The sequence below is a fragment of the Protomyctophum parallelum genome (genome assembly GCF_964188405.1).
Source record: "Protomyctophum parallelum genome assembly, chromosome: 1".
Lineage (NCBI taxonomy): Eukaryota > Metazoa > Chordata > Actinopteri > Myctophiformes > Myctophidae > Protomyctophum > Protomyctophum parallelum.
Genome location: NC_139697.1, coordinates 26998345 through 27019587, shown reverse-complemented (window position 1 = coordinate 27019587; position 21243 = coordinate 26998345). Strand labels below are relative to the sequence as shown.

The 21243-nt window shown below is 42.7% G+C and overlaps 2 protein-coding genes across 5 annotated transcripts in view; one reads left to right on the top strand and one right to left on the bottom strand.

Moving 5' to 3' along the window:
* The window catches only part of LOC310865165 (uncharacterized protein), a 468188-nt gene that overhangs the window by 383425 nt on the left and 63520 nt on the right, over nt 1–21243 (top strand). The window lies entirely within an intron of this gene.
* epb41a (erythrocyte membrane protein band 4.1a) overlaps nt 1–21243 on the bottom strand; it is a 79752-nt gene that overhangs the window by 35225 nt on the left and 23284 nt on the right. For all 4 annotated transcript variants that reach the window (XM_083764134.1, XM_083764133.1, XM_083764135.1 and 1 more), the window contains exons 2-10: nt 10655–11088; nt 8108–8371; nt 6030–6134; nt 5039–5081; nt 4818–4893; nt 4079–4297; nt 3617–3704; nt 1342–1494; nt 895–992 (exon numbers count right to left, since the gene is read on the bottom strand). In XM_083764134.1, the coding sequence (XP_083620260.1) occupies nt 895–992; nt 1342–1494; nt 3617–3704; nt 4079–4297; nt 4818–4893; nt 5039–5081; nt 6030–6134; nt 8108–8371; nt 10655–11088 (1480 nt within the window). The remainder of the gene's footprint in view (nt 1–894; nt 993–1341; nt 1495–3616; nt 3705–4078; nt 4298–4817; nt 4894–5038; nt 5082–6029; nt 6135–8107; nt 8372–10654; nt 11089–21243) is intronic.

Sequence of the window (21243 nt, the reverse complement as noted above, 5' to 3'; positions counted from 1 at the left end):
AACATAATGCTTTAAAACACCAAAAGGGGTTCCCGCCCAGAATGGGTTAAATGCGCTATTTAGATAAGGAAAGGTTTAGCTGAATCATTCAATGCTTTTTTTGTTATCAGGCAGTGGGTTTTAAAGGTACATTTTATCAGCCAAATGTAATGCTTTCTATTTTCATTGCTCTAAATCCCCCTGTATATAAAAAAACAATTTCCCATCCACTTCTGTAAGCACTATGACGGGTAGATCTGCACACTAGTGACAGTATTTCACGGGTATAACCTTTTGTGTATTATTGTCATTATACTACAGTTTCAAACGATAATATTTGATTGCCGAGCGTATTATACGCAAACACAATTGGCTGTGTTTGGGGGGAGGAAAACCAGGGAGGAGGACGTAGGCGCTTGGTCCTCCCGGTGGAGTCTCCTCACTGGCATTCTGGTCCAGTGAGCCAGTAGGGTACAACATAGCAATGGCACGAAGAGAGTTGTAGTAACATTGTATGGTTGTGGAACCACAAGACGACGTCACAGAAGGAGTTGTCTATTCCTACCTAGCCTGGGCAGCATTCCTTTTCGAGTTTATGATCCGGTCGGGAGCGGGTGATACGTCATGTTGTAGTATTGTTTTGTAGTCAATCATTCTGCCGGAACTTCCTTTTCCCTCAAAACCGATTTTTCTCAATAAAAGCCGCTGGCTACGAGAGCTTTTATTGTTATTCTTCCAGGTTTTGAGGGAAAAGGAAGTTCCGGATGATTCTTTTCCTGCCAGTTGACTACAAAACAATGACTACAACATGACGTAGCGATATCATCATGTACGCACCCGACCGGCAATTTCATAACACAGACCAGGCTTTCCTCCGAGGTATAGAAAGCCTGGTGACGTGAGTTTAATTCCTACCTGAAGAAGGTGTGATGCTCCACGCACACTTTCCACAGCTTCTTGGATGCCTTGTAGTTTGGTAGTTTGAAGCCGATTGCACTTTCATATTGTTCCAGCTACACGAAGGACAAAGAAAAGGACTTTAACGGTAATAAGATCAGGAGTGGTGGAAAAGAGTACTCGATTGTAAAAGTCAGAAATTCAAAATTTTACTTGGGTAAAAGTACAAAAGTATTGGCATCAAAATGTACTTAAAGTACTACAAGTAAAAGTACTCATTATGCAGCATGTCTCATTTCAAGTTTTCAAATCCTTCAAATCTTTTGAAAATAGCCGATCTACAAGCTCACAATGTGTCGCGATGCAACACATTGTGAGCTTGTAGATCGGCAATGTTTGTCCAAAAGTGCCCTCTTACGGGATGGCAGCCCCTGCCCCTCTAACACCCTCTGCATGCCGCTGTACCTCCGAAGGCCTGATCTTGATGAAGAAGCTGCTGCGCTTGTAGGAGACCTTGAGGACTTTGGGCCAGGGGAACCGGTTGATCCTCAGCTTGTCCTTGTAGACCATCAGGCCACTGGAACACACGCCTAGCATGATGTCCACCCCGTCCAGATCCTGAGGACAAGGAGACGGGGAAACCAGTTCATTAACCCTAATCATCATGCTGCGGTTAAGTTCTATTTTACGGTATATCTGTGTGCAGCGGCAGCCATGCTCAACTCTTGTTCGTGAGTTTCAAATGTAGCCCTGCTGCCTGCCTGCCTGCCTGCCTGCCTGCCACAGGTGTTTGAAACAGTCTGATTGGCATAGAACTAATGCATTTGGTTGGTTTGTTTGGTCCCCAACATGGCAGGTGGTAGGAGTACATTTGAAATGAAAACGCCGGGACAACGCTCCACACGTCCCAAACTCTTCTCCCTTCTGGCTCCAAAACTGTGGAATGCACTTCCCATTGCAGTCAGAACTGCAGCATCACTCCCAATCTTCCGCCGTAGCCTGAAAACCCACCTTTTCAGACTCCATCATGGCCCTTAGCACTTACCCTAAACCCTTAGATAGCATTTCTGTTGGATTATATAGCATTTGATACAGACTTATAGCATGTTATGTAGACAGCACTGTAATTGTATTGTATGTAGTCATAGCACGCCATAGTACACATATATAGCATAGTAGTAAAGATGTATAGTTTATATGTATAGTGTATGTATAGTTTCACTATATAAATATTCCACTGTTACTTTCTTAGCTTACGCATGTTTCATGATAAATGCTTTTTATGTGATGTATTCCCATGCTTTGTTCTTGCTTAAATGTAAGTCGCTCTGGATTAAGAGCGTCTGCTAAATGCCTAAATTGTAAATTGTAAATTGTAAAAGAGCTACCGATTTGCAATGTGAACCGTCATCCACTGGGGGGCAGCAGACCCCTTCTTTACAAAAATGATTACTACATCCCTATTTTATTTTGAGTGCCCAGTTTGGTGCAAAACTGTCTGACCTCATTTCTACTGTGGAAACTGATGAAGCAGGTGTTTTGTGGGGGGGACAGGTACTTCAATAATATTGACACCACACACGTGCACACGCACGCACACACAGAAATGTTCTGTAAATATGACACAGGTCTTCCCTGCAGTAACATCAGCTAAACGATGCTGTTACCCTTAACGTGTATTAACGCCGGGTCCAGGATTTATTCTGAATGAAGTTTGCGTTATACTATTATGATATGAGCGTAGTCTACTTGGCAGCGAAAATGGCTTTTTTGGCTTTTTTTTTGTCCTATAGCAAGACAATCTGCATTACTTTATTGCCAAGTATGAGGTTCAGAATACTGAATGGGGAATGTTTCTAACACATACACACAAGGTACTGGAATAAACGGACATACAGTACATTATATATAGTTTTGTTCACATTGTTTGCTGTCCCGTGCTCGAATTAATAATAATAATGAATTGCATTTTTATAGTGCTTTTCCAAGTGCTCAAAGCGCTTTACAATGGTTCATTCAATCATACATTGGGAGGTGAAGCGGCGAACAGTCGACACCAGCGACCTCACTTCCCACATTCACACACCGACGGTGGCGAGCTCACACCAACTGACTCATTGGAGGCAATGTGGGGTTCAGTGTCTTGTCCAAGGATCACATGTGGACAGGAGGAGGAGCCGGGATTCGAACCACCAACCCAGGGATCATTGGACGACCTGCTCTACCTCCTGAGCCACAGCCGCCCAATTATAATCCATGGACTGCATCATAACCCAAGCAAAGAATGTATAACCCATGGAGTTGCTCGGCTGGATGTGGGTTTAATTACCTTGGCTTGGTGGAGGTCTAGATGTGGGTTTAGTTACCTTGGCTTGGTGGAGGTCTAGATATGGGTTTAGTTACCTTGGCTTGGTGGAGGTCGACTCCATACATGGACAGTTTACCTTGGCTTGGTGGAGGTCGACTCCATACATGGACAGTTTACCTTGGCTTGGTGGAGGTCGACTCCATACATGGACAGTTTACCTTGGCTTGGTGGAGGTCGACTCCATACATGGAGGTTTAATTACCTTGGCGTGGTGGAGGGCGACTCCATACATGGACAGTTTACCTTGGCTTGGTGGAGGTCGACTCCATACATGGAGGTTTAATTACCTTGGCTTGGTGGAGGTCGACTCCATACATGGAGGTTTAATTACCTTGGCTTGGTGGAGGTCGACTCCATACATGGACAGTTTACCTTGGCTTGGTGGAGGTCGACTCCATACATGGACAGTTTCTTGGCGTTCTCCAGGAACATACAGTCTGCCTGTGCTGGACTCATTGACCTTTGGAGCAAATGGGAGCAGAGGTTGGACAATGTCAGTTGTCAGTAGGGCTTTCACTTCTAGTGATTTGACTAGTTGCCTAGTTTACTAGTCGACTAGTTGTTTAACTACCTATTATGTAAAACATATCAGCTATTTTCAAATGGCCGAAATGTATAGGGTTGAAGTGGTTAATGTATGTTTTCTAAGCAAAATTAAAATCGCCAAAGTAACCAGTAACTAAAGTTTTCAAATAATTGCAGTGAAGTAAAAGCGCAAATTATGGCTCCGAGATGTTAGTGGAGTAGAAGTAAAAGTACTGGAAATTGGAAATACTCAAGTATAGTAAAAAATACCTCAAAAGTGTACTTCAGTACAGTACTACAGTCAGTCACCTGTATGTGCGGTGGAGCTCCATCATCTTGTCCTCCAGCTCCTTGGTCTGACCCTGGGCCAGCTTCATGTCCTTGGCGTAGTCGGGCGCGTGGACCTCGGCGTCGTACTCGCCCAGCTCCGACTGCAGGGCGTAGGAGCCCAGGACGGCCAGGGTGACGAAGGAGCATGGCAGACTGCCCGCCAGGATGTCCTTACGCAGCTGCAGACACAGGTAGTACCTGCCCCGTGGGCGACACAGAACGGCGGTGCTAAGAATGTGGGTCATACTCTAAAAGACAGTTGCACCGTACGGTGCAGAAGATGGATGGCCCACTCTTTGGAATTCTACAGTATTAATCCTGTGTTAACCTCTGGGAGGGGGAACCCCTTTTGGTGTTTTAAAGAAATCTCCATCCCACCCCCATCACTTTTCAGAAACTACAAAACAATGCTCATAACAAAAAACTTACTGGCATTATCTTCAATAATGAATGAATAAATAAATTAACCCATATACAGTTTGTCAATGATTTATATACACAATTTAGAGTCATATACCCCTATGCATATGTTATCTACATACAGTAGTGAAATGAGAAAAATAAGTAAGTAACGTAATAGGCCTATCAGACAAATTTCCTGAAATCACAAACTGGAAAAGGCAAAAAATAGTACATCTATCTGTTTACTCTATCTACTGTACCACTACTAGGACATTCTACAGGGAGTCATATTCCATGTACTGTACATGTACTGTACCTGGTGATGTCCTCAGAAAGCTGAGCTGGATCCGGTGGGTAGAATTTCACATTAAATGTGAACTCATAGTTGGGGCCTAAAGAAAGAGCGTGCAGACGTGTTAAAAATAATTGTAAAATACAATCTTGTGGATTTAGCCTGAGTAATGCACATACTGTATACTGTAGCTTAATGAACCCCAGCTGTTTTCAATAAGCATTACGGTTCCTCGTTTGTCTTACCTTGCATCTGTCTGCGAAGCTCTTTGGTCAGGTCTACCCAGACCTGATGAACACAATTGGAAATACATGAATGACATTGAGAGTAAAAACCTATTTGGGTGGTGATCAAGGTTAGTGTATAACGAAAACTAATTTTGAAAAAACACTTTCGTTAACTGTAATAAATAAAAACTATAATAAAAAAAATAATTAAAAAAAGATACAGAAAGTGTATTGTGTGTTTACAAAACTAACTAGAACTGAATTGATAGACAAAATAGCAACATTTATTTATAAGCTTAATCTGTAAATTAATATATATTTTTAAACAAATACTATCTTTTCTTGAGTATTTATTACACAATACTTACTCTGGTTCTTTTCAATCCTGCACTTGACTCATTTTGTAAGGTGCATGATTGAAAAGGGAAGAAAAAACTAAAACTACTAAAAACTAACTAAAACTATTAGCTTTATCTAAATTAATAAAAAACTGGCAAATTTTAAATAAAACTAACTGAACTAAAACTACCTATGAAACTAACTAAAAAAAAAAAAAAAAAAAAAGATAACCGTGGTGGTGATGCATGTACAGTAGATAAACCATAACCTTGGTGGTGATGCATGTACAGTATATACTATTGGTTTTCATGGAGAACATGCAACCCTGAGCATGCAGTTTCACACATTGACTGGTGTTGAGAGACATCTCCTGAAGAATGGACATAATATAGTTTTTGTGACATATTTAAAGCCAACATCTGGGACTTATTTCAATGAATACATGTAATTTTAAGGAAGGAGATAATGGACATAAAATGTACAGATTGTGTCTTCAACGTGTGCCTTAGTGGTACCATAACACATGCATGCTCAGCGCCGTGGTAACGTACATGGATACAATGTGTGTCAGAGTGATGAACAATGTAACAAACTAATTAATACTAATCTCTGTAAGATCATATCTCTAGATCTTCCACTGGCGTAGTGAGCAGACAGTGTGATTAGATACCTTCATGGTAGGCGTCTCCCAGATGGCCAGACCATAGTAGTCTCTCTCCAATATGTTGAGCTGGTCACAGACCTTCGTGAACAGATCCTGGCCTTTAGCATGTTTCTATAACACACACACACACACACACACACACGCACACACACAAACATACACGCACGCACGAACGAACGCATGCACGCACAACACACACAAAGATACAGAAGAATTTAATAAGTGAGGCCTTAATGTGCAGAGCATTAATTAGCAGCTGGTGATAACAGAGGAGTGTCCCTGTGGGCTCATCACAGTTTCAGTGTTACCCCCCATGGGCCCATTATCACACAGCTGTCGAGTCCAAACAAAAAAGCATTGTCTAATGTCTATTAGTGGATGCTATAGCGAGTCAATGCGGGGGTTTTATCCAATCCCTAAAAATCTATATCCTGGTATGCAGATGGCGTCCATTGCAGGAGAAATACATTCAGCTACTATTCGTGAGGTTTGTTGCCACCACTAAACCAATCACAGTTAGCTGAAGTGATTTGAATTGAAGCGGTAAATAAACCATAATGGATCCTAGTGAAAATAGCAGATCATCTCAGTCTTCAGTAGGTTTGACGACCGTCAAATCGGGGCATGTTGGACATACTGTGTACTGTAATGTCAAAATGTACTGTCATAATGGAGAGCAGGTCCAGATATAGAGTTGGGCCCATAGATATGAAAAAAGAAATAGGTGCCTCATTGGCCGCTGCAGTTCGTTGGAGCCATGTGTGTCGACGGGAGGGCGGAAACAATTTATACTCTGGGCCGGAAGTGTGGAAGGCACACTACGCCACGCTGCCACTCAAGTGACTACTGGCCAATCACAGCGCCTCTTTTACGGGACTTGTCAGACCCCAACATCCGCTTTGTGACGCACGCACCTCCAGCTATGCTTCGCAAGGAATCTCGGGAAAAGTGTGTCCACTAAGGAAAGTAGGCTTTCTAATTACACAACCCGTCTTTGTATTGGTGAGTAGGTAAAACATTATTTTTATTTTCGCTACAGACGAGAGGCTGGTCTGCATTTATGCGAGCCCCGTAAGTCGACGGTAACATAGGACAGTAACATAGGACAACTCTAAATAGGACGGCATTAGAGCTATGGACCAGAGCTAGCTGGCGGGTATAAATATCTTTATACTTTACTTCTATACTTCCTTCCACACTAAGGCACAGTGCACACAGAGAACAGTGTAGGTGCATTTCAAACATTACAACGTTTAGGAATGGGACAAACTGTTGTGGTAAAGTGTGAATGTGTTATGGGATAATTTTGCTGTAAGATTTTCCCTGCCTCTCCACCATATTCACATCAACTATAGTATATTCTGCTACAGAAAACAGACAATTTACAATTACAATTTACAATTTAGGCATTTAGCAGACGCTCTTAATCCAGAGCGACTTACATTTAAGCAAGAACAAAGCATGGGAATACATCACATAAAAAGCATTTATCATGAAACATGCGTAAGCTAAGAAAGTAACAGTGGAATATTTATATAGTGAAACTATACATACACTATACATATAAACTATACATCTTTACTACTATGCTATATATGTGTACTATGGCGTGCTATGACTACATACAATACAATTACAGTGCTGTCTACATAACATGCTATAAGTCTGTATCAAATGCTATATAATCCAACAGAAATGCTATCTAAGGGTTTAGGGTAAGTGCTAAGGGCCATGATGGAGTCTGAAAAGGTGGGTTTTCAGGCTACGGCGGAAGATTGGGAGTGATGCTGCAGTTCTGACTGCAATGGGAAGTGCATTCCACAGTTTTGGAGCCAGAAGGGAGAAGAGTTTGGGACGTGTGGAGCGTTGTCCCGGCAGACCAACTCCACCATCACGTTTCATTCCCATCCTCTCCTTCAATTCTCCTGAATAGTTTTAGTCATCATGGCTTAGTTTTTATTTAGTTTTTATGTAGTTTTTGTCAGTGAAAAAAAGGTAGTCGACGAACATTTTTCGTCATAGTATTAGTTGAGGAAAACAACAGTGATGGGAATGCTGTTGGGAATCATTGCGTTGTCTCTTACGTCCAGCTCACACTCGTGGACAGCGTCGTCCAGCAGCGTCACTTTGATCTGCATGATCTTGGGTCTCCGAGGGGCTTTGGGAGGTTTGCCCTCGTCCTCCTCTGCAGTCTTCTCCTCTCCTTCGTCTGCCTCTCCCTCCGCTTTGGACTCCTCCTCCTCTTCTTTCTCTTTCTCTGTCGCTCCGTTCTCCTTGTCCTCCTCCTTCTCCTTCTCACCCTCAGCGTTCTCAGCGTCAATGTCTTCTTTCTGGTCTACCTGGACTGGCTGGAGGAGACACAACAACAACAACATTTAAAAAATAAAAGATGCTGCATTGGTCCTGGTGCTTCTACTGTAGGCTATGTGTTTTGTTTTGGGACCAGTATCAGAAGAATAAGCCTTCACACACACTGACAAATTCCATTCCTATTCATATGCCAGAATGGAACATTTATTTACAAAGAAAAAAGTGGTACCACAAATACTACAATGTAAGAGTAGTCAAGTTCTCGGCCAAAAATTGGTATTCAGGTACCGTATTTTTCCAAATAGCCCGGGCGTTTAATATACAAAAATGCTAAATCGATTTGGACCCCGGGCGTTTAAAAGGAACAAGGCATTTACTTAGAATTTTATTTATTTTTGCACTGGGACATTATTTGGTTACAGTTCCTGTCGCACATGTTTTAGTGCAAAATGATATTAAGGTATGGTAAACATAGGCCTATAATTCAGGAAAGTCTTTTGTCCTTTGACTTAAAGGGATAGTTCAGAATTTTTTAACTTAAGCTGTAGCCTATGCAATACTTGCCATTAATATAGTGGTTGCAACTGTATTAATTGATTGCCCGAGTCCCGTGGTGGGAGTTCTGCTCGGGTTTTGGTGAAATATTAAAGGGACACTTCACCCTTTTTGCAAAAAGATATATGTTAATGACGTTTAGAAGCTTTAGAACACTTTCCTGGGGGTATTTATGTGTGTAATATGTGGTTTTAGATATTTTAGATTGTAGCAGTGAGCCTGTTGTCTCTGATGTCATGGACACTGGGCTCACTTCCTTCCTGGACTACATGTTGTCTCAGTAAGACAGCTCTCCCCCTATCCACAAGGAGGAGCAGTGCACCAAAGAATTATGGGAATTGTAGTCCAGGAAGGTAGTGAGACCAGTGTCCATGACATCAGAGACAACAGGCTCACTGCTACAATCTAAAATATCTAAAACCACATATTACACACATAAATACCCCCAGGAAAGTGATCTAAAGCTTCTAAACGTCATTAACATATATTTTTTTGCAAAAAGGGTGAAGTGTCCCTTTAAGTAGTTCCGGTCAGTTTGTGGGGAGGGGGGGCACAGGGGACCACGCATTAAAAGTTAATTAATTCACAAATCTAGCGTCATTTGACCTATTTACGTTTTTGTGTCCCCCCCCCCCCCCCCCCCCACAAAATGACCGGAATTACTTAAGCAAAATGGTGTCAGAACTCGGGGCTGTTATTGGGTAGTGGGCGGCTATTTGAGTAAGGGCTACTATATGGAAATACACAGTAAACTGCTGTACAGCTCTGGCAAGCTAAACAAGACAACGTTGATGAATAATTAAGAGCTTGAGCACAGCAAGAAGCAGATAAAACACAGTTCCTGACGGGTGGAGCAAGTTCCGTAAATAACGGTAAGGAAAGGAACCAGCCAGGCAAGCCAGACAGCCACAGACAAACCTTACTTTAGCTTACTACCTCAGGACTCTGGGGACAAGCTAGCTGGCACAGTCTGACTACAATAAATGAGTCCCTTTATCCAACAATGGCCTCAGGAATACTGAGAGAGACGAGAGTGAGAGAGAGAATGACTCCCATGGGAAGGAGAGGAGAGAGTTTTACAGTGTCATGGCTGTGTGTAATTAGGCTGTATAATGTTAACTAGTCTCTTAATTTGAAGGTATCAATGGACATGGCAATATCCTAAAGGCACTAGGTAAAACCCCAAAAATCAGAAATCTGTCTCCTAGTCATCCATCCCCTCTGGACACTGAGAGTATTGTATTGTGTATTATGTTTTGAATTTCTAGTCAGTAATTTACAGTGAAGTAAAATAACTAAGTACTTTTACTTAAGTACTGTACTTAAGTACCATTCTGAGGTATTTGTATTTTACCTCAGTATGTTCAATTTCCAATACTTTTACTTCTACTCCACTACATCTCGGAGCCAAAATTTGTACTTTTAATTATCTGCATTATTTGAAAACTTTAGTTACTAGTTATTTTGGTGATTTTAATTTTGATTACATACATTAACCACTTCAACCCTATACATTTCGGCCATTTGAAAATAGCCAATCTAAAAGCTCTAAAAATTCTACACATTTTGAACTTGTGAAATTGAACATTCTGCAATATGAATACTTTTACTTTTAGTACTTTAAGTACATTTTCCATTCCGTACTTTTACTTTTTTTTAACAATTGAGTACTTTTGACACCACTTGTAATTTATAAATGTGTGATCAGTGGCTTGGAATCTAAAGGGTTGCCACTAATTATCACTCAGTGTGGAGAGTGGCGTCACCTGTGCCTCAACGCTGCTGACCGAGTGCTGATCGAGCGCGACGTCTCCCTCGATCCTCAGCTCCTCGGCGACCTCAGGGTCGGCGATGGGGGCCTTGGGCTCGGCGCCGTCGTCCGCCCCCCTCTCCCCCCCCTTTTCGCCGCCGCCCGCCTCCCCCTCGTACTGCGAGCGCCTCTTCAGGAAGGACGAGAAGAGGCGCGAGAGGCCGCGTCCCGCCGAGGTGCGCGTGCGCGGCTTGAGGGCCACCTGCTCTTCCTCCTCCGGCGGTGGCGGGGGCTCCCCGGGGCTCCGGGGCTCCGGGGCGGCCGGCTGCTGGGGGTCCGAGGGCCCGGCGGGGGGGTCCTCCTGCAGGCCCTGCTCTGGCTCCTGCTGACACTCACACGCCTTCTTCTTCTTCGGCTGGTTCTCCGCCTCCCCTGTCGTCATGGCAACAGCTACAGGGAATAATAAATTAAAAGAAGAGGGAGAGAGAGAGTGTGTTTTTTTTTGGGTTAAGTGGTTTACCTGAGATTGCATCATGTTGTTGATTTAAAACGGTCATTACACTATACGGCATAATGGGCAAAACTGGACACATCCCTCCCTCTCATCCGCCAGACCCTGCTGCGCCTCGTTAAAACTGACCCAAATTGACTCTTGACGCCACGGGTACATTTGGGGACATATTTTAGACCCTGACTCGCATTAAATTGTCACTGTGGATTTCACTGCAATGTTCTTTCTCTCTTACAGAATGTTTACTAGAAGCAGGAGGGGGATTTTCGTTTTATTTTTAGTTTTGTCATTATTATTTTTGTTCTGTATTTATTGTCAAATCATTTTGTGATAAGTTTTTGTTTGTATTTGTGCTGCCATGGGGATGTGGGGGGGAAAATATATGTAAATTGTTCTGAAAATACTTCTTTGTACGAAAATGTAAGAAAATCAATAAACATATGTTTAAAAAAAAAAAAAAAGAAGCAGGAGGGGGGTGCTAATTGTTCGTGAAATGCCATGCCAACACGAGCAATCTCACACACGCACACACGCACACGCACACACACACACACACACACACACACACACACACACACACACACACACACACACACACACACGCACACACACACACACACACACATCCGGAGCAGGAAGGAGACAGACGGCAGGAGACCTTCCTAATGATTGTATCCACAGTGGGGAGACAGACCCCCAAAACACAGTAACACGTCAGCGGGTAATTAAAACCGCTGATGTTGCCCAGTAGCTCCAGTAGGTGCAGATGGTGTCAGGGGGGGTAAGAGGGGGGGGGGGGGGGGGGGGCTGACAAGGTGCTCGCTCAGCGCACCGTGGTGCAGGACAACTGCTGCCGCACGCAAGAGGTGCCGGTAAGAAAACGCTGTATTAGGACCTGAGACAAAACGATAAGCGTTTATCGAAGGCAATAACACAGCAGGCCCTATCACAGCTGCGTAGATGTGCGTGCGTGCGTGCGTGCGTGCGTGCGTGCGTGCGTGCGTGCGTGCGTGAAGTAAGGAGGCAAAGGTTTAATAATCCCTCTCTTGTTCTCCGATGCTGTTTGGCTACGTGTTGCTGTGGCGATACTGCCCGTCTCATTGTACTGGAGGTTTCGTTGCTTGGCTCTATTGCCTAATAAAATAGCCGATCTATAACCTCACAATGAATTGCAGATGCCATGCATTGTGAGTCTGTAGATCGGCTATTTTCAGTCCACGACGCAGTCGTATGATAAAGTATACAGTACAATACACAAGGCCATGTTCTCCTCATAATGAGTGCAGTGTTGTTTTCGTTGACTAAAACCAAGACGAAAAATGTTCGTCGACTACCTTTTTTCCACAGACGAAAACTAAATGGAAAGTAAATAAAAACTAAGCTATAGTGACTAAATGTCTAAAGGTGGCTAAAACTAAGACTAAATATGCTGACAATTTCGTCAACAAATAAAAACTAGACTAAAATGTTAGGAAGGGACTAGGGACAAGAGATCCAGTATAAGTCAACACTGGTTGAGAGAGGAGAAAGTCACGCAACATTCCTTTCACAATGAGGACTGCGAGGAGAGAGTCACAGAATACTCCTTTCATATATGAGTGATGGAGTCACAGAACTTCTGTGACTCCACCCCTCATCTAGCTGAGTCCCCTGCTGATTCCTCCACGAAAGGAGGAATCCATAAGCAAAAACCTTAAAAAAACTGGTAAAAACCGTAACGATGCCGCCCATCCCTACACAGAACACTGGTGTTCAACATGAGGACTGCAGAGAGTCACAGAACACTCCTTTCACGGGAGGATCAAAAGGAATCATTTGTCTCATTGTGGATTTTGTTATGTCGTATGTCTTTGACAGAAGTCTCTCTAAAAAGAGAAAACCAGCACTCACGGAACTCACGTTTAAGGCACTCTTAATCTATCTAAATATTGACATGGTATACCGCAGAGCAGCAGCAACCAACGCGTTTCGGCGCCGTTCAAGCTTTCATCATAGCGTTGTCTGCTGGAGTCAGATATAGGTCCCTATAGGTGAGACACCTTCCTCTATACTGTGCAGACACACAGCCAACTTGTACCAAAAGTGCAAATTAATATTCAGCAGTTCAGACAGCCATTAAATAATAGACGACAAAGTCCTTAAATACATATATGAACTAGAACTGCACTCTGTCGAGTGCATACTTGCTTGTTGCACACTAGTAGGCCATAAATGGCCAACTAGTGCGCAAGCAGAGCGCGCAAGTACTTTCGACCGCTGTAAACTGTCAAATCTCAGTATCTCTGTGAAGGAACGTTTGAAATATCTAATTATTTGCTACCTACCTACTTTATGCATATAAACACCTAGTATTATTAAGTATGGTTCAAGTTTCTATCTATATAAGAAATACAGTTTTATCGATGTAGATATATTCTGGATCCCTTTTTAGTTTTTTAAAGAAAAATAAATCATTGATATGTGATGAAAAAAAAAGTATATAAACTGAATTAAAATATGTTATACAGTATAATTATTCTATTATTTATTCTAAATTGTCAATTGTTTTAAATGTATTTCATCTTGGAATATAGTGATATTAATACTAAATCATGATCAGAGTAATAGGTGTGTCTAACTTCAATTTCTGTAAAAATACTTTCACATTTGTTAAAATATACATGATCTAAAATACTTCCGTAATCTGTAGTTGGATTTGTATTTAATTGTTTAAAGCCTAATCTTGACATGAAGGTGACGTAAGACATACGTATACATATACATATACTATATAGAGTATGTAGTTGTAAGTTGATTAGCGGTATACTGTGGTTACTTTGCGCCAAAAACCGTGCCAGCCAACCCGCCACTTGATGCGTATGCAAATAAAACAGCAGATTTGTGCCTGGTTTGCTGGGACCAGATTACACAAATGACCATATTTCTTACGTCATCATTGAGAGCTAGTCATACATATACACACCATGTACTCTGGTCCCAGCAAATCAGGCACAATTTGCTATTTTATTTTACTGATTATGTATATAGTATACGTATGACTAGCTCTAAATTATGACGTAAGACATACGTATACATATACATATACTATATAGAGTATGTAGTTGTAAGTTGATTAGCGGTATACTGTGGTTACTTTGCGCCAAAAACCGTGCCAGCCAACCCGCCACTTGATGCGTATGCAAATAAAACAGCAGATTTGTGCCTGGTTTGCTGGGACCAGATTACACAAATGACCATATTTCTTACGTCATCATTGAGAGCTAGTCATACATATACACACCATGTACTCTGGTCCCAGCAAATCAGGCACAATTTGCTATTTTATTTTACTGATTATGTATATAGTATACGTATGACTAGCTCTAAATTATGACGTAAGACATACGTATACATATACATATACTATATAGAGTATGTAGTTGTAAGTTGATTAGCGGTATACTGTGGTTACTTTGCGCCAAAAACCGTGCCAGCCAACCCGCCACTTGATGCGTATGCAAATAAAACAGCAGATTTGTGCCTGGTTTGCTGGGACCAGATTACACAAATGACCATATTTCTTACGTCATCATTGAGAGCTAGTCATACATATACACACCATGTACTCTGGTCCCAGCAAAATGCACTAAAGGTACATCTGACTGAGTCCTTGAGGAGGGTGGAATTCGGAAAGAAGAATACGAATCCCTTTTCGCCCTGTTCCCCTGTATACCTGTCTACTAATGAAGGTGACAGGTTAATCTGCTTCATTCAGAGGATGCACTCTTTATACCTGTCTACTAATGAAGGTGACAGGTTAATCTGCTTCATTCAGAGGATGCACTCTTTATACCTGTCTACTAATGAAGGTGACAGGTTAATCTGCTTCATTCAGAGGAGGCACTCTTTCCCTCATCATTACTGCCCGGGAAGAGAGCCAAGGGAACGGAACAAAACAATGCTCCAGGGTTGAGCTTCTCCTGCTCCATATCTGGCCTGGCCATCAACGCTACTCATCGACAACTCCTTCATATAATAGGGAACATTTGACACAAAGCTGCCATGTCAGTCTTGGCAGGAAATTAAGAGGTTTGCTCAGAGGAAACTTTAACCCATTTTGGGCCGGGCAGGAACCCCTATTTGTGTTTTAAGGATTATGTTATACTTTAGCTATTGAAAAATAGCAGATCTACAAGCATATAGTGCGGCACCCAGTGCCGCGCAATGAGCTTGTCGGTCTGCTATTATTCAATAGCTAAAGTATAACATGATGCTTTCCTCCTGTATAAGGAAAGCAGACCTGAGGTCTGCCCAGTCAGAGTTCTCAGCCTACCGACACACTCCACTACTGTTCGCCACCCTAATGCAGTCACTCTATCATTGCCATCATCATTTAGCATGAATCCATTCAGTGTCTATTCCTCAGAGGACCAGGGCGTCAGACACAAGTCAAGCAGATCACTACAGTTAGTTATAATAAATCCAAAGTGTCTCAAGCCTGCAAAAGTACATTGAGTGTGCCAGACACGGTGAGACACCTAGTGTATAAGACACCTACAGTATGACACCCAATGTACTGAATGATGCCCAGTGATGTAAATAGCTTTTCAATGTAATGAGTCCCGGGATGCAGGGATGGTCTTTTAGATGAGTCCCAGGGACATTTTGTGAGTCCCACTTCAACAACTTTGGAGTCATATTGCAGCATTTAACTCCCATTTCATGTTATATGGTTATAATGTGGTTATATTCATGTAGAAAACAGAAGAAGAAATTATTATTATAATGAAAGCTAGCAAATTAAACTATCACGATTTCTTTTCGCGATTTTTTTTTGACATGGATTATTTTTACTGTACATGCTGAGTACAGTAGTGCATCCCCTGGATGCAGAGGTCATTGTTTTATTGCGTCCCTAACTATAAACTGCGTTTTGGGATAAAAAATGCACCCTATTTTTATCTCTGTAATAAAATAATGCCTCAAATTGCCTGTAACTAATTATTCAAATCAATGTTTGTTTTTACATGCAAGTGATTGAACCTTGGTGATTGACTCGAGATTTCAGCTATAGGTGAACTCTGACCATTTGCATAAAATCACTTGAATTCACCTGATAGCCTAGTAGCCAAAAAGTTAACCCGGACATGTTGAGTACACCAACCAACTTGCATATGTTGAGAGATTTTCATAAGTGGCATAATATGTGACCATACCATTAACAACCTATAGAGCGCCGCAGTCCCTCCCCCTTTCAGAAAAACGAGTGGCCCAGGAAATGAAAACCCAATGCATTCTCCCATCGGCACTTCTTATTTAATTTATTTAAAGACGGTTACGCCGCGGACAAAGCCAACTCGGATCGTGACAAATCATGACAATGAACACAATGTTTTGGGCCGATCAAATAAGACGAAAAACAAAACAAATAGTGTTGTCTCCTGACTTTCTTTTCTTCTTTCTCTATAGAAGGCGCTCTATAGAAGGCAAAATATTAAAAATGTCATTATGCTTTATCTAGCATGTGATGTGTCAAACTAGGAGGTTTTCATGATGCTCATTGGACTTAAAACGGCCATGCCCACCAAATGTGCTGACATCATCAATTTGTGATGACGGCATTGGCCGTTTTTAGCTTCTCTTGTATTATTTCCCACCACGGCATCTCGGAGGACAGTCGAGACGGGCCGTGTCGGTAGGCCAATCAGAGGCAGACGGGGCGTTACCAATACCATGTCTATGCTCGGACCAGAGTGTAGAGTAGGAAAGTAGCGAAACGCTTTGATCTCGCCGCAAAGCGGGTGCCTATAGGCTATAGTTCCAAACATTACTCCTATGGCTGGAACTAACCCATTGAGATAGAATGAGCACTTCCACATTCCATTGTTACAATGGGAGTCAACGCTAGTGTCGCCACTCTCTTACTAGATTACTCTGGCTCGGACGCAAACTAGATATACGCCTCATCAAAGCCACCTGAGCAGAGCAGAGCAGCCAGCCATCAGCTGGTTGAAGCTGTAAATGCAAATACTCCCCCAATACTCCATTTCCCAATATTTACCAAGACCAAAAAGTGCCAGAAAGTATCTCCGTTCTGCATCCTCTGTTCCTGCCCGCCTGTCATCATGACCACCAGCTTGCCGTTCTCTCTGACTAATCACTGCGAGTTATGACAGACGTCAAACCACCACGATCACGCCTGCGACGGGACTTGGCGAATGTCTAATGTGCTGCTAATCTGCTGCTGAGGCCAGTATGCGAGCTGTCAAGACAGGTTCATGTTAATACCACGTCGGCGGGAACCCCTTCTGGTGTTTTAAGCATTATGTTATACTTTAGCTGTTGAAAAATAGCAGATCTACAAGCTATGAAACATGGGTTTTTCAGAAAACTATTAGGATTTAGAATCCTTTTTTTTTATCGCCATCAGTCCAAAATGGGTTAATTACAGCAGGATCGAAGAAGACAGAGGAGATGGGTGGCTTAAATGCTTTAATATGATTTCAGTCAGAGAAGTGTGCATATAATAGTTTATCTTGGCGTTCGGCTCTGCTACAGTTTTCTCCCTGCTCGGCACAATTAGACAACCATCATTAAACACAGAGAGATAGATATACAATAACATACGCTACGCATCATATCAATAAAAGGAAGGAATGGACGTCTAGGCGAGAATTAAATGTAGCAACGAGACACATTTTAGTTTCATGTCTTTCTAATGTGATTCCTGTATTTCCATGTATTGCACAGTAGACCCATGTGAAGTGTTGTCAATTATGTTAACACACATATGTCAATAATATGTATAAATATACAGTAAAAGATGATGTACAGTATATGCACGTGTCTGTACAGTACAGTGCAGTCCAACAACCATGCTACTGTATGTGTATGTCTACCTAAACAATCATGACATGGTCAAACCCACACAGACAATCATGCGTGTCATGTGTCATGGATCACAGCTAAAGAGCTGCAGGCGGAGAAACACTAAATCCTCTTCATCTCTTTCTCTGTCTCTCTGTCTCTCTCTCTCTCTCTCTCTCTCTCTCTCACTCAATCACTCTCAAACATCCAGATTTTGTTTGCCTCCCGTGATGAGGGGCATCACTCTCCTTCTGTTAATCCATCCTCTCTCTCTCTCTCTCTCTCCCTCTGTGTCTCTCTGTCTCTGTCTCTGTCTCTCTCTCTCTCCACCAGAGTCTGAGCCTTGCACCACTGCCGTTTTATCCTGTTGTAACTGACAGCAACCCTCTCACACACGCGCACACGCACACACACACACGCACACACGCACACACACACACACACACACACACACACACACACACACACACACACACACACACACACACACACACACACACACACACAGCACTTTCGGCCATCCCATTACAGTGAGATCTCACGCTTCCTGTCCTATAAATCACCATCCCATTAAAACTGGCTCCACCTTTCTACCTGCCGAGTCACCCAAGCTGCACCGCTGAACACATAGAGAGCACCCAAGTCTGACGTCGATATCGGTAGAGGGCACAAATCCACGGGTTCGTGTACTTTTTATTTGCATTGTAATCCCCATAGGGAATGGGGGGGGATTTTAGATCGCCTCATAAAAGAACTGTGTTTGAAAAATAAACATGTCACCCCGGCCGTTACACTCATATGGATATGAAGAATCAACTGACTGAGAGAAAACGCTATTGTTACTGCACTGAATTAGTTAAATTTTTTGCTAGAAGCAGACTGACAGTCTGCTTCTGTATCATATATGATTGACTATACAGACGATACAGAGACACCTCCCTGACAATAACGCCGAGACAGCTCTTTTATTTTTGGATCTTGATACGAAATTCGTTCCCAGATTTGACATTATTTTGATAATATTCCCTGATTAAACGGTGTTGCTTGCAAAAAGAATCTACAAACTAACATCGCTTTAATTGCACACAGCCAAATTATTAGTCCATTTAAAACAGTATAAACATTTCCTTAACATTGGAACACAGTATAGTACCAGTGAAATGGTTGGAAAATAATAATCCATCCATCTATAAATGCATCCATCAAATTCGACACACGCGTTCCGCACACCCGCAGGGGGTGCAGTGGCCGGTGTCGAGTCGATCGGACCCACGGTGTCCAGAACCGAACCAAAAAGGCCTCTGCCCGAGCTCTGGACAGGGCCCCTGCCAAGGAGCTGGCCTGTTCCGACATCATTATGACGCATAGACTCCATATTTGGGCATGCCTGACAAAGAACTCCATACATGGGCATAAAAGGGTGTAACAGCCGTTGGCTGTTTATGATTATGTTTGATTAGTGGTGATTAATATATATATAGTGCTGATGCTATCATATCTATATATATTTGTTAGGCTTGTTTAGCAGGTACTAGGTTATAGGAGGAGTGACTATTATGTTGCCTGGTACTGGTTGTTGCTTCTGTCCCCTGCAGGTGATAAGCGTTGTGTCGTTGTCATGCGTCATGCGTCGTGTCGTTGTGCCGAGGAAATCAAAAACAATCCTCGGGAACTCTGGAAGTTACTAAACAACCAACTAGGCTGTGGTCAGAAACTAAAAACCAGGTTTACTAACATAAACATCAAATCGAATAACACCCTCATCACTGACAAGCTTGATGTAGCCAACCACCTGAACATCTTCTTTACAAACATTGCAACAAAGCTGGTTAGCAAACTGCCCTCCCACTCTGGGCGTTTTGGTGTAGAGCACATCAAAGCCTTCTACAAAAACCTTGGTGTTTGTAAAGATGATTTCAAAATGGCAATGGTAACAACCGAGGAGGTACTTAAAAAACTGAGTGCCCTCCAACCCCACAAGGCCACTGGCCATGACAATATCCCCTCCAAATTTCTCAGAGACTCAGCCTTTTCCATAGCTCCAGTCATCACCCACATAGTTAACCTCTCCATCAAACAGGGACAGGTCCCCCAAGATTTTAAACTGGCCAAAGTAACCCCCTTGTACAAAAAAGGGAGTAAATTAGAACCCGGCAACTACCGCCCTATTTCTATTCTAAGCTCCATCTCGAAAGTGATGGAAAAAATAGTCTATGAACAGGTTGAAAAGTATCTTGCCACTAATAAATTGCTGTACGAGTTCCAATCTGGTTTCAGAACATCCCACTCCACTGACACATGCCTCCTCTATTTGAGCGACCACATCAAACACGAGGTGGACGCTGGAAAATACTGCGGCATGGTCATGCTGGACCTCCAAAAGGCTTTTGACACCGTGAACCACTCCATACTGGTTAACAAGCTTAAAGCTATTGGTTTTGATAGCACATCAGTGAGCTGGATGCAATCCTACCTGGAGGGGAGAGAACAGATGGTGGAGGTGAACGGAACACTGTCCCCTCCCCTCCCAGTGAGCTGTGGCGTCCCACAAGGAAGCATACTAGGGCCTTTACTGTTCCTAATATATGTTAATGACATGACTTCAGCTTGTGACTGCAACTTGTTCCTGTTCGCAGATGACTCAGCACTGCTGGTCTCGGACAGGAACAAACTGCAGGTTGAAAAGACCCTCAGCTCTGAACTCGGTAGAATCTGCACCTGGCTCGCTGATAACAAACTATCCTTACACCTGGGAAAAACTGAATCCATCCTCTTCGGATCAAATAGTAATCTCAGCAAGGCAGATGGCTTCTTGGTTAGAGTGGGTGACAATATTATCACACGAAAAGATCAAATTACCTACCTAGGTTCCATCCTGGAGGCCAATCTTTCCGGTGATAAGATGGCCACCAACGTAATCAAAAAAGTCAATCAAAGAACAAGATTCCTTTACAGGATCTCCTCACTGGTCAGCAAAAACACCTTGAAGACCTTAACAGGAGCCCTCGTACAAGGTTTCTTTGACTATGCATCCACCTCTTGGTACCACAGCACCTCAAAGGCCCTTAAAACAAGGCTCCAGACCTCCCAAAACAAACTGGTCAGGCTCCTACTTGGCCTCACCCCCCGAACCCACCTCACCCCTGCCCACTTTGACAGGCTGGGATGGCTTAGGGTCGTCGACAGAGTACAGCATCTTGCAATGGGTCTGGTCCACAAGATTCGATACACCACCAAGATACCCATGT